This window comes from Anas platyrhynchos, chromosome 15 (assembly GCF_047663525.1).
Source record: "Anas platyrhynchos isolate ZD024472 breed Pekin duck chromosome 15, IASCAAS_PekinDuck_T2T, whole genome shotgun sequence".
NCBI classification, from domain to species: Eukaryota; Metazoa; Chordata; class Aves; order Anseriformes; family Anatidae; genus Anas; species Anas platyrhynchos.
In genome coordinates, this window is record NC_092601.1 from 19,443,191 (window position 1) to 19,456,524 (window position 13,334).

General features: G+C 49.5%; 1 protein-coding gene across 1 annotated transcript; it reads left to right on the forward strand.

Annotated features, from left to right (window-relative positions):
* The first annotated feature begins 52 nt into the window (after positions 1 to 52).
* Positions 53 to 13,305, forward strand: GGA2 (golgi associated, gamma adaptin ear containing, ARF binding protein 2). The gene is made up of 17 exons (XM_038186684.2): positions 53 to 281; positions 520 to 604; positions 1,252 to 1,327; positions 1,813 to 1,911; positions 3,634 to 3,757; positions 4,626 to 4,729; positions 5,805 to 5,885; positions 6,518 to 6,655; positions 7,483 to 7,564; positions 8,347 to 8,466; positions 8,769 to 8,930; positions 9,181 to 9,236; positions 9,538 to 9,689; positions 10,489 to 10,658; positions 11,581 to 11,750; positions 12,189 to 12,299; positions 12,882 to 13,305. Exons 1-17 carry the CDS (start codon positions 248 to 250, stop codon positions 12,990 to 12,992), a joined length of 1,875 nt encoding a protein of 624 aa, XP_038042612.1. The 5' UTR covers positions 53 to 247; the 3' UTR covers positions 12,993 to 13,305.
* Positions 13,306 to 13,334: the final 29 nt, after the last annotated feature.

Here is a 13,334-nt window from a genome sequence, read left to right on the forward strand (position 1 = left end):
TGTCCTTGTGCGTTCCTCGTGGGCACGGCCGGGTGGGCAGGCTGGGAGGGAGCGGGGTCCCCAGCGCCCACCGGCACCGCGCCCGGTGCCAGCACGGAGTGCCCCGAGCACCCCCGGCCCTGGGGAGCCCGGCACCGGGGGGGGGAGCACGAGGAGCGGGCGGGGCCGTGCCGGGCGTTGTGCCGGGCTCCCCCCCGGGGCCGCGCCGCTTCCTGCCCGCCCTGCGGCGGGGCGGGGCGCTGCGCCCATGGACGGCACCGGGCAGCTGCAGCGCTGGCTCAGTGAGAGCGGCACCGGGACGGGACCGGGCGGGGGGACGGGAATGGGGGCACGGGGGAGGTGGGGAGGTGGGGAGGGGGCGGGGGGGACGGGGCGGGACGGGAGGTGGGGGGGGGAGACGGGGCCGGAGCCGGGTGCCGGGGGCTGAGCGCGGTCCCCGTGCGCCGCTCGCTGCCCCCCGCCCGTCGGTCCCCATCCTCGGTCCCCATCCTCGGTCCCTCTCCTCTCCCCCCGCTCAAGATGAAGCCACCGACCCGAGCGTCCCCGGGGAGAAGTGGGAGTGCATCCAGCGCTTCTGCGAGCAGCTGAAGGCGGACACGGCCGGGTAAGGCGGCACGGCCCCGGCCACAGCCACAGCTCCCCTCGGGGCCGGCAGCTGCAGCCAGGAGCTGCCCGGAGGTCCCCGTGCTCCTGCAGGCACAGCTCCTGCTTCCCGAGCCCGATGCCAGCAGCAGGGCTGTCCCCGCTGCCCCCCGCCCCGGCTTCCTCCCGCAGCCGGCGGCTGTCCCGTGGCTCCCCGCCCTCCCGCAGTCCGCGGTTTGGGAGAGGCGCAGGAGCTCGTTGTGCAGTGGAGCTGTCACAGCTCCGTGGCCGCCCGCTTCCTGAGAGCAGGCACCCGCACACCCCCAGCCCGCAGCCCGGAACCCGCAGCCAGCCGGGCTCTGCGCTGCGAGTCAGAGCTCCCGGCACCAAAGGAGCAGTTCTCGAGTTCTCGTGGTGCCTGTCCCACGGGCTCCCTTCTGAGAGATCAGCCTCTGGCGGGGCTGTCGTACCGTGCCACGAGCTGCTGAGGTCTGCCCATCGCACCCCGTGTGTGTGTAGGGACCCCAGGCCAGCCCTGTGCCAGGGATTGGTGTCAGCGATGTGACAGTCGTGCATCTGGTGACTGCTACTCTCTGCAGGGCAGAACTCGCAGTAGTTGTTTTTCTTGGGAAGCAGCGCGTTGTCTGACTTGCTTCTGTTGCTCCCCAGCCCGTCGCTTGCACTGAGGCTGCTGGCACACAAAATCCAATCACCCCAAGAGATGGAAGCTCTCCACGCGCTGACAGTAAGTGCTCTCACCCACGTGCAAGGAGAGGCAGTAGTTACTTGGAAATACAGCTTGTGGGGCAGGGACGGTGCAGCTGCCTGGGCGTCTTTTTCTCCTGGGTGTCTCTCCTTTACGTGTGCTTTTTTACATTGCACTATGGATCTAGAACCCAGGGCAGAGCGCAGGGAGTCGTTGTTGCTCCTTCCCTTAGCATTCTGCTGAGGTACTTAACGGGTCTGCAGCTCTTGTCTTGGCTGTGGTCTTGCCATGGGGTCAGTGAGTCCAAAAGTTAGTGATGGGGAGAACAGAGCAGATAGAAGTGTGCTGCTTAGGAAGGTTGGATGAAGAAAAGAAACCTCTCGTGTACAACTTCCTTAGTATCTTGTGTGTGTGCATGCAGTGCCAGAAAGTTCTTGGATATTGTATCTTAACAGCAAGTTTTTTAAAAATTCCCCAAAGCTTTCGTGTTCAGTTTCTGTTTGGTACCGGTTTGTTTTCTGCAGGTGCTGGAGATGTGTGTGAATAACTGCGGTGAGAAATTTCACAATGAAATAGCAAAATTCAGGTTTCTGAATGAGCTGATTAAAGTGCTTTCCCCAAAGGTAGGTGGTTGTGGTTACGCTGCACGTAGCAAATGGGACACGTTTATTTCACCATGGATACGAAAACTTAAAGTCAGTCTCTCATAGAAGCAGAACAGAGTTTCTGTTCTGTGCTTTCAAGCACTAGGATTAGAAGTGAATTTCCCCATAAAAGATGTAATAATTTTAACCCTTCTTAGGGTTAGCAGAAGGACATGGAATACAAAGGAAATGTAGAAAGCATCTTGCGCTCTCTGCGAAGCTGAGTGGCAGAGGACAGACACCAGGAGCCTCTCCCATGTTTTCTTATGTTCTGTCCTCAAACTCTTGTGCTCAGCCTGCTGTCCTTGTTGCTTTCTCGTGTCAAAGCTTATGCTGAGTTTGGGTCCTGTTCATGAATCATGGTTCAGCATAAAAAGAGGACAAGGGGGGACTGGAGTTGAGCAGCGCTTGTGCCGAGCTTGCTCCACCACCGTGCGGAGGTTGTGCATTTGTGCAGCCCCCTTTGGGGTCTGGCAGTGTCCTGAAAGCTGGGCAGGGGGCTCTGAGCCCCGGCTGTGCGTGCCTGGCAGTTGACAGAGCTGAGAGTGAGGTTGGAAGGGATCATCTGTAGCTAACGTGCAGGCAAAGTCCCTTCCAGCTGCTCTGCTTCTCTGGCTTGCAGTGTGTTCATCGCTGCTCCCTGCTGTGGTGCACTTCTCTTCCGAGTGTCATCTCTGCCCCCTGAGAAGAGAAGCAACGATCAGAAATGGGAACTTCAGTTTTAAAAGCCAAGTGAGGAGGGTTCAGAGGGAATGCACTGTGGTGCACTGACCGTGGCTCGCACGATGAAAATCAGAGGTCTGTTTTATCAGAGACGGCGTGATCGTCACACGTTGGTCTTTGCATCAGATAGCAGGCCTGAGACGTTCTTAAATACCCTTCTCAGCAGCCCAGTACTCGGTTCCCTCTGTTAGTGGGTACAGCACACATTTACCACTTGCAAAGGCTTCATTTTCCATTACATCAGCTTGACGGCAGGGATGCCTCACCAGTTTCAGTGAAATGTTTAACAGAACAACAAAGACTCTTCTCTCAGTCACAGGTTTGGTAAAGGTATTTCAGTGAAACAACAGTTTAAAGAATAGATTACTTTGGAGAGGGAGTTTGCTGTTTTGACAAAAGAATTATCACATGAGTTTAAAACACCTTGTGTTTCAGAAGTTTCTATGTGGTTTTTATCATTCTTCCTGATGGTTTTTGTAGTACTTTAAAGTGAGTGCTCATGGCAATAATAAGAGAAATCAGAGAAAATATCTAAGCGCTGAAAAAAGATAACTTCCCTTTCTAGTTTTGTTCAGTTTTCATTTCTCCAGGTCTATTTGTAGTGCAAACAGCTAAGGAAAGTATTTAAAGTTGAGCACAGAACTGTCTTCGCTGAAATTCAAAACAGAAAAAAAATACTTTTGGTTTCAGATTCAGTAACTGATCAGAGAAGCTTTGAAATGGTTTCATTTCGGTTGTCATATGATATTTATGCAATTACCATACACATATTCCTTTTATTCACACCCACTGCCGTGCACACTGTCCCGTGTACTGCAGAATGCAGTTGACAGCACCGTGGATGTGTCACAGGAATCCATTTGCTCCTCGATCTTTGCATCCAAACAACTTGGGGCTAGACCCACATGTCCTGGATGGCACAAACTCTGGTTTTGATCTCTTTTTCTTATTTTACTTTTTTCTTTTTCTTTTTCCAAGTACTATGGAACCTGGTCTTCAGAAAAAGTCAAGTCAAGAGTCACGGAAATAATATTCAGTTGGACAGTCTGGTTTCCTCAGGAAGTTAAAATCCGGGATGCTTATCAGATGCTGAAGAAACAAGGTTTATTTCTGTTATTGCAGCTTCCTTTTTAACTTCTGAAGTCCCGTGGCTTTAGATCACACGTATCTGTCCCCTCGGCTTTTGTGACTCAGCTTTTTTGTAAAATGTGCAAGGGAAAAGGGGACAAGGGCCACACTTACAAGGCTATTGGGGTACTCAAGGGTGCATGTGACTGCTTAAAGAGATTTACCAAAGAACAGCTTTGTTGAGTCAAAGATCAGCCTAACCTTGTGGCCTCCGTTCACACAGTGCTCACGCCTATTGTGTGTGGAAGAGGCTCAGGACAAATTCAGAGCGATCTTTGCCCTGGGATACTCTGCTGGGATTATGAAGTGATGGGTTCAGAGAGCTTTGAAGTCGGGGTTTGGATCCGTTCCTTGCAGTGCAGTGCTCTGTGCCGAAGGGCCGGCTGCTGCCGGTGCTGCCCAGGGAGCCACGGGCCTGTGGTGCAGGGGCAGAACGGGGAGGGGGCTGCGGGGGCTGCGGGGGGCTGTGGGGGGCTGCAGGGCTGCCCAGGGGCAGCACAGCATGGGCTCTGTGTGGCTGCGACCTGCCTGTGGAGTCGTGGCAGCCGGGTGCCTCAGCTGGTGGTGCCGGTGGCAGCAGAGCAGGGGCTGGGCGCCCGCTGATGCACCCGTGTTGTATTTCCCACCCGGGAAGTGTTGTGTGCCCTCTGGTTTGTTTAATGCAAGGCAGAGAGGGAAGTCTTTCTCTCTGAGGTGTGTGTGAAGGCAGCTCCTTGCTCCTGTCTCACTCTGCAAACTCGTGGGGCCGGATGAAGGAGCTAGGCACAAACTCCAGCGTGCTGTTGAGCACTGCTGTTGCAGCAGCTCAGGCATCACTGAACAAATGTTGCTACCCGTTCCAGGCATTGTAAAAGAAGACCCCAAATTGCCAGAGGACAAAATTTTACCTCCTCCTTCTCCAAGACCGCAGAATTCTATTTTTGACACAGATGAAGAGAAATCCAAGGTAAGCCTGAAGGCTTTCCTCCCTGCTCCCCCTCTGAGTTTCAGTGCTGAGAAAACGTGCTGGGTCGTGTTTTGGCGGCTCCTGCTGCGTCTCAGAACATCAGGACACTGCTGATACTTCTTGCTGTGCCAGGGCTAGAAGTAGAGAGTGAAAATTCTTTGAGACTTTGTCAGAAAATGTTGCATGGTCAAAAGTGAAACATTTTTACAGAAATAACTCAGTTCCTATTCACCTCTCCTGAGGGAAGGCTTCTGCAGTCCCCGCAGAGCCAGCTCCTATTCCCAAGCACCCTGTGAAGCAGAGCTCTCCTTTGCCCTGCCCAGGGCCTGGGTCATTTTCTCCCTTTTCCCCATGCCCCTGGTAACAATAATCAGCCTTCGGGCTGTTCCAGAAAGCGTTTGTTCTAATCTGTCTGTGCTGAGCTGCTTTCTGTTGCATAAATAAACCCATGTTTGCTACAGGGGCTTGAGCTTGTATCTCCTGTATCCCGAGTGAGTGCCTGAACCACGGGGCTGTTGAGGGCTTCTGCCCCGGCCCAGTACAAGGGTTTTTGGTGGTGGAGGGTGGGCTGGCAGAGATGGAGCAAAGCTGCAGCGTGAGCCTGTGTTCAGGGCACCCTTGGAAATCCCCGCGGTTCAAGCACTTCCTCAGTCTCCTACTGCTCAGCTGTTACTTTCAGTGTGGAAGTTCAGATCTGTTCCATGTTTCAGTGGAAGCTGTTTGAAGTGTTACAAACTAATAATCAGCGTGAGCAAGTGCCGGGGAAGCAGAGGGCTGTCATTACTCTGCTCTTAGACATGGAGAGAAGCAGGGGGCTAAGGAGCCCTGCCACAAAGACAGATGTGTCGGAGCCAGCTCTGTTTTTTCTCAGCCTGACCTGTAGTTATTACCAGCTTTGCCTGTGCACTTTTGACTGCTGTTCCTCTGCCAGATTACAAGACAGAACCCCACGGATTTCCAGGGTTATGGAGACAATTATGTCAGTGGGTGTCTGTGACCCTGCTCTGTTGTGAGGTGTACCTGCAGCACAGTGCCCAGGGATGTTACTGACCTGTCCCATGGTCTCGCTCCACAGCTGCTAGCCAGGCTTTTGAAGAGCAGCCACTCTGAAGACTTGCAGGCAGCCAACCGTCTGATCAAGAGCATGATTAAAGAGGTAGGCATTCGCAAGAGCCGGCAGTTCCTCTGGTCAGAAGCTGTTTGTGGCAGGAGAGGATGAGAAGTGACTCGACAGTTGGGTTTGTGGCAGATGGCCCTCTGTACATGAGCTCCAGAATGCCTGCTGCCGTCCTGGTGTTAGAGGCAGGGCCAGCAGGTGCTAGTGGGGGCCCAGAGTTCAGCTTCAGGTGAACCGTTTATGCTGGGGATGAGTTTTCAGTATTTGCTATTCTGAAGTTACAGTGTGAGATGCCTTACTTTGTTTCCCTAACGTATGCCAATTGCTATGAAGAGGGAATATTTATTCCCGGGAGCACCTGTGGCAGGATGCTCGCTCTTTAGTGGCATCCTGGCAGTAGTTTTGCATTAGTGATGGGAGGTTTCCAAAAATAAACTCATTTCCCAATTGGTGAAAAGCTACATCTGTACAGAACTGTCTCTTTCCTGCAGGCATTGTGTGTGTGTGTGCAGTTGTTACACACACGGCTTTGTGCTGCTGTGTACCTTCGGTAATGTGTCAATAGGAAGCAGTCCTGCAACAAGAGTTATCCGGAGTGACCCTGACAAAAGCATGTGCACTGTGTTTATTAGTTAAATCATTGTCTATTTTTGTTTCATTTTTCATCAAAGGAACAAGAAAAGACAGCCAAGGTGTCCAAAAGAGTGAATACAATCAGTGAGGTTTCTGAGAACGTTAAACAAATGGATGAATTGCTGGAAAATTACAAGAGACAAGAATTAGCCAAATCTGACCATGAGACACTCCAGGTAGACGATTCTATTTACTGCATGGGAGGTTCTTTTGGCTGGCTATGCCTGGGAGGGCTCAGGACAACAGGATTCAAAGGGCAGCAGGCTGCACCCAGTTTTTGCGAGGGAAAGCGCGTTACCACAGCAGGAATAGCTTCCAGCATACCTGATGAGCGATGTCCCTCTTGTCTGAGAATGGAAATTGGAATGGAACTGGCTTTGATGTGCCACTTTGAGTTTCTGTGCAGATTATCTGCTCTTCTTGTGGTATCTTATAGGGAAATGGTTCTTCCTCTAATAGTGGAGTAACACATGGGAATTGCCTTTAGTCCAGCCGTGGTTAGGTGGGTGTGTGGAGATCTGATCAGGACAGCTTAAAGCTTTGGGTTCTTCAGCTTCCATTACGGTTCTGTGATTCCCCTTTTTTCTACCCAGAGTTCAGTAGTCTGCTTCACAAATCATTCACGTAATACTTCCTAAAACACTGTGAAGAGAGCCATAAAGGTATTTGCAGCTGATGGTCGTAACACTTCACTCTCACTCCTCTTACATCCATGGATGCTTTTTTATTTTAAATTGGAAGTTTTAACACTGCCTTACCTTACACCTGTATGCATAGATGAGACGTGACTGAGGAGGAGATGCTAGTAACACTTGTTCCAGTGGCTGTACTTCCAGGTCGCTGTGAATTTTAGGAGTGCAGCAACATGCAGCACTGATGTCCTTTGTCTGGACCTGGGCAGAATGCATCTTGCTGTTCTAGAGTAGCATTGCCTACAGATGGTTGGATGGAGAGAAGTGCCCAGGATCTCCCAAGCAATGACACAAAACATTTCCTTTCTTAGAACCTGTTTCAGCGCTGTGAGAAGCTCAGGCCGCTGCTCTTCCGCCTTGCCAGTGAGACAGTTGATGATGATGATGCTCTCGGTAAGAGCCAACACTGTCTTTGGAACTCATTGCATTTAAATCCCTCTAACATCCTTTCATAAGTGGGGTATTCCTTTCCTCAGAGGAGAAATGCTCAGGTACTTGTGAGCCAAGTTTTCTACTTGGACTTTTAAACCGTTTCCATGAGAAGTGGCATAAGGATTCTCTTATTTCTTTCGAAGGAAGCTATTAATTTTCCCTCAAAGTTAAATGATGAATCCGGTTTCCTCCATCCAAGGTGGTTTTCAGAATTTGTTGAGTTCTACTGTTCTGAGAATTGAAAGCTTTTGAGGCTTTTCTCCTGAGAGATGGTAGTTTTCCCTATCTATATCAGAGGGGAGAATGCTTTTTGAATTTTGTAAATAATAGAAAGGGGAGGGTTATATGAGCAGAATTCTTTGAATTCCACGGTTGTGAAATTTAGCCCTTCCCAGAGTATTGCATTTCACAGTCTTATCTATTTGTCTCAAAAACATGACTGAAATGATGCCTCGCTGAAAATGCCGACAACTTAAACAGCAAAGAGCTAATCTGTGCCTCAGACATTTTATGTGCATAAGAGATGCAGGGACTGTGAGTCCTTTGGAGATCAGTAGTCTCGATAAGTTACAGATAAGACTGAAATCAACAAATGTGTGTGCAAAATGCTGTGCTTCAGGAAACAGAATGAAAAACGTGCAAAATGGGGACACTGGGTGGAGAGCAGGGCAGAAGAAAAGGCTCTGAAGGCGATAGTTCATCATGTTGGGTGCAAGTCTTCCTCTGCTTCTCTTCTTTCCCAGCCGAGATACTGCAGGCCAACGACAAGCTCACACAGGCGCTGGGACGGTGCAGGCAGGTTGTAGCCAGCCTTGAAGATGATGGTGGAGAAGGTTCAGTCACCGGCCTCTCTGATGCACCAGGTAAAGAGGATCCTGCAGTGTTCCACGACAGCTCGGCTTCCTGCTTTTTGTGTATGAATGGAGCTTGGAAGGGGAGACGCTTCTTGGAGAACAGATGTGGAGAAAATCCTCTAACATGGGAAAACTACGATGTAGTGATCATTGTGTTGTGTTTTTTTTTGTTTGTTTGTTTGTTTTTACATTTGGTTGACTGAAAATGTTCCTGGAGGTTTTCAACTGAGTCCTTTAGTCCTTGCTTGTAGCCAGGCATACACTGCTCCTTTTAGGAGGCTTCTCTTTAACTCCTTCTGCTTTTTCCAAAGCATGTCGGCCAGCGCCAAGACGTATGAAGAGCTATACATTGATTGACTTCTCTGAGCTGGAGGCGACCTCCCAGTCTCCTACAGACCTATTTTCGGACGTAACCACTGCCTCCCGACACAGCAGCACCACCTCCAGTTGTCTGCTGGAGGAGGAGTTAATAGGTTTGTAAGCACACTTCAGTCCTGTTGTCCTTGTTACCAGAGTTCCTGGTACTTAACAGGTGTAGAAGAACTTTGACTGCAGTGTTGGTCCTAACCAAGCGTAGACCCTTTTAGCTAGGGAGAGTTTTCAGGAATGTAGTTTCGTTAATGGTGTTACACTGTAGTCAAACTGCTGTTAGACAACAACGGAAGAATGTATGGAAAACAATTGCTTCCTGTAATTTATCTGTGCTCTTGGCATCTTTCTTAGGACTCAGCAACTCTCCTGGTTTACAGAAACCACCACCTGACTTTGGAGTGGCAGAGGTTAGTGATCCTCAGGTATTTTAGTCAGTAAAATACAAAGGACAAAACTCAGATGGCATTTTTGATCTCCTAGCCTTCTCTGGCAACCTTTTTTTTTAAAGTCCCTCTATTCTGAATGGAAACTGTAATCTTCCTGCTCTGTAATGAGTTTATAAATTGCAGTTTGCAACAAGATTTCTCACATCTATTTCTACCTTAAGTAGTAGTATTAAAAAAAAAGAAAAAAAGAGTTATTTTCAATGGAACAGGTTTGATTTTTGCTACCAGTATATAGTGTGAACCAGAAGTACCTTTTTTTCAGACTGGTGTACACAATGGATATAGTGAAATTGTAAGTGCTGTTGAAACGCTGGAACTGAAGGAGAGCTGGGAAGACAGGACTTCATTGAAGAATGAATTTCAGGGCCTGGCTGATCAGTTCTCTCCACCTCCCAGGACCAAGACATTATCCTTGTAAGCAAGCCCCATGCAGCTCAGTTTGACTTTGGAGATGAGGAATATTGTATTATAGCAGTGAGGTTTGGGAAAACCTTTTAACTACATCTGGTTAATGATGGCAGGCTATCCATCCACGCATCAGCTCTTAAGCAGCAGTTGTGCACCTGTTTATTGTAATTCCACACTCTGACTTTCAAAGGGTCAGAAATGTGGTAGAACAAATCCTATGGCTTAGTAACAAGGTATTCTTGAGCTAAAGGAACAAAACCTTGCAGACAGGTCTCTTTTAATAATCTGTGACTAAGAAAATACTTTCCCCAGCTTTTTTCAGGCTCTGAGAAGATTGTTTCCTGGCATTCATTAGAAACCTAATAGTTTATGAACCAAATTAATCTCCACAGATCTTCAGAGTAGGTGACCATTATGGTGAGCTTATCCAGTCTGTCAGAGCATAGGCTGAGAAATTTTACTGGAAATTCCTCACCATTTGCATTGTCTTTGAGCTAGAACTTACTTTAATCTCACGGACTAGAGCCCCAGAGAGCCTGCACAGCCCTCCAGAGCCCTGGACAAAGTTTCATGACAGTAACAGAAACCAAAGTCTGCCTTATTGAATGCTGAAACAGCAGCTTCTTCTACACAAAATAGAGGCAATTTTCAAGCTTTTTTAGAACTCAGAGAGCGTAAGCTTGTACTTTATTTATACATAAAAGGGTTGAGGGATTGGGAACACGAAAATGGACACAGCAGAAAATGGTATATACCATGTAGCCTTCCCAGTTAATAAAAGCTTTCTACGTGCTTTTCTTTCCAGGGATTTGTCACCAATGAAATTGCCCTTTCCAGATCTTCCAAATAGCCCAGTGGCAGATCCTTCATTTTCCAGCCTAGGCTACGAGCAGAAGCCTGCTGCCTCTTTGAATCCAGCTTCCAATGATGTTTCTCTAGCAAACATTTTTGTCCCTTTAATTTCAATTACACCGAGTAAGTGCAATAATTTCTGTGCCCCGGCTCTGCTTAATAGAGCTCTCATTGTGATTTTTGCACAGGAACAAGAAAGCCAAAGTATCTTCATGTTGTGAGGGTCAGTTGGAGAAAAATAGAGTATTCTATGAACGACTTAGTGTATCTGAAAATTTGAGAAAGTTCTAGGAGTTATTCCATGGAAATGTCCTTGTCCTCCCTGGTCAGTAGTCAGGAGTTTCCTGTCCTGGCTAATCTTAGTGTGCTTCTAAACTTTTTGGCCCTAGCATCTTTAATCAGACTTCACGCAGTTCTTTTTCAGAGGCTTAAGAGATATCTACACATGGGAGTTATCCCACTTCCTAAGGCAGAGCTGTTCTTTCCACCTGTACTTTTTGATTTAATGCTGTCTGAAAGCACTTCATGGAATGAGTGTTACCCAGGGTACGTGGCACCCCAGTGTCCCATTGTAGGGCACGTCCTGTTAGAGGAGGACTGCAGCGTCTGGGCCGTGGTTATTTCTGAAGAGTATGGGTGCAAAGACATACTGACTCGGTTGTCTTCTGACTTCAGTCTCAAGCTCAGGATTTGTCAGGTTTGGGAAAGGCTGGATGGTGATAGGTGTGGATGTACCCAGGCAATAAGTTATATTTTTACTCCCAACTTCCCTCTTGGATTCATACCTGATCTCTCTGACTGTTAACGACTGACCTACTAGTTGTCCTGTACCTAATTCAGGCGTTCAGATTCCTTTCTGTGTCCAGGAGGTGAAATGTAAATCGTGGCCAAATGCTGTATGCTTTGGCCTGTGAGTTTGCTAGAGGAAGTACAAGTTTGTACGAGTGTCTCCTTCTGCTGTTCCTTATCCTGTCTTCACTGTTCTGCCCTCAGAAGGGAGGGGCAATCTATGCTTCTTTTCTTATTTTGCTTTTATCTCTGGCAGGTGATATCTGTCCCCTCACGGTGTATGACAGGAATGGTTTCAAGGCTATGCTCCACTTCTCCAGAGACCCAGCTCCCGGCCGACCAGATGTGCTGGTGATGGTTCTCTCCATGCTGAGCACATCGGCTCAGCCAATTAAGGACATAGTGTTCCAGGCTGCAGTCCCAAAGGTAAGGAGCCAATGATGAAAAAAAGGGAGCGTGACTATTCAGAAATGTCCCGAGAAGGAGGTTTGGCATTTTGTGCTTAGAATTTGTCTTGTATATTGGAAATTGCACAGCTCATTTTCTCTGAACTGTGAACCAGTTGTATGGTGGTGCCTGTGGCCCAGGTGCCTGTTTCAGTGTGGATCCTTAGCCTTGAGAGAAAGAAACGGGGCTCCAGACATGCTACTTTAGCCTCCTGGTAAGGCACATATTCTGTCCGTATGTGCAGCAAAGAATTGTCTGTTTAAGAATATCTGCCTTTAGAGGTAGGCTGTGGATAGGCGTGTGTTTCATTAAATGACAAAATCTGCCTGACATCTTTAACTAGCTCTGTGGCTTGGTAATACTCCCAGCTCTTTTTCAGCATGGCTCCAAAGGCTTTAATTTTGTTTTGTCTTTCAGACCATGAAAATAAAGTTGCAACCAGCATCCGGATCTGAGCTTCCAGCCTTCAGCCCTCTTCTTCCCCCAGCAGTGGTGTCCCAGGTCCTGCTGCTGGCCAACCCACACAAAGTACGTGGCAATGACTCTGTTGGTGGGTCACTCTGAATGTGACTGTAATGGGTAGGGTGTTAGCGTGAAAGGCAGGAATGTTATTAGTTGGGAGATGGGTGGAAGAGACAAGCCTGGGTTGTGCTGGGAAGATGTTTTTCCCACTGCCACAGCTTTTCAGATCAATAATCTGAAGGGGTAGTTGCTGCAATGGCCTGCACAGTTCTGCCTGCTGCGACGGCAGCTGGAGGACATCGTGCAGCTGTCTGCAACTAATGGAACATGAGGCCACCCAGGGCACAAGTGAGAGGTGGCAGTTCTGTAGCTTTAATGAATAACTATGGGACAGAAGATGGGTGTAAGGGAGTCCTGACTCTGAGAAGGTTGGCCTGGATCTCCAAGCATGCCCTTTCAGGGTGTGCACAGGTCTCCTTCCCAGGAGCTCCTCACATATGGTGTGAAGCTCTAGGTGTTGCTCCTGCAGCTCTGAAGCGTTAGTCCCTCCTTTGAGGGGGCGATTCACTGCAGCAAGGCTGTGAGGGCTGAGGGAAGACCAGGAGCCAGCAGCCACGACTCCCCTCTCTCTGCCCCTTTCTCCCCTAGGTTCCCATCCGCCTGCGCTACAAGCTGACCTTCACGCAGGGTGCGCAGCCCCTCAGCGAGGTGGGAGAGGTGACCGGCTTCCCAGAAGCAGAGCTGTGGGGCAAAAGCTGAACTTCGCCTGGCGCGGACATTGCCACGTTGCCTTGGGGGAGTGATGGCGAGGGTGGGACCGGGGGGCGGTGTGCCAGGAGTGCCCCTTGGCCTGGGCAATGTTTCCTTTCCTCGGGATCTGTCATCCCCTTCCTCCCGGTGTGTGACAGGACGGCTGCACCCGCCTGCTGCCGCCCTGCCCTGTGTGTCCTGACCCTGTGTGGGGCCCTGTGTGCCCGCAGGCTTCCTCCGTGCCGCCTTCCCTGCGCTTTTTTGGGTCCCTTTTCCCGTTATGTGCTTTTATTGGTTTAAAAAATACACGTTCCAGCCACCAGCCCGCGTGGGGTCGTGAATGCAGGGCCC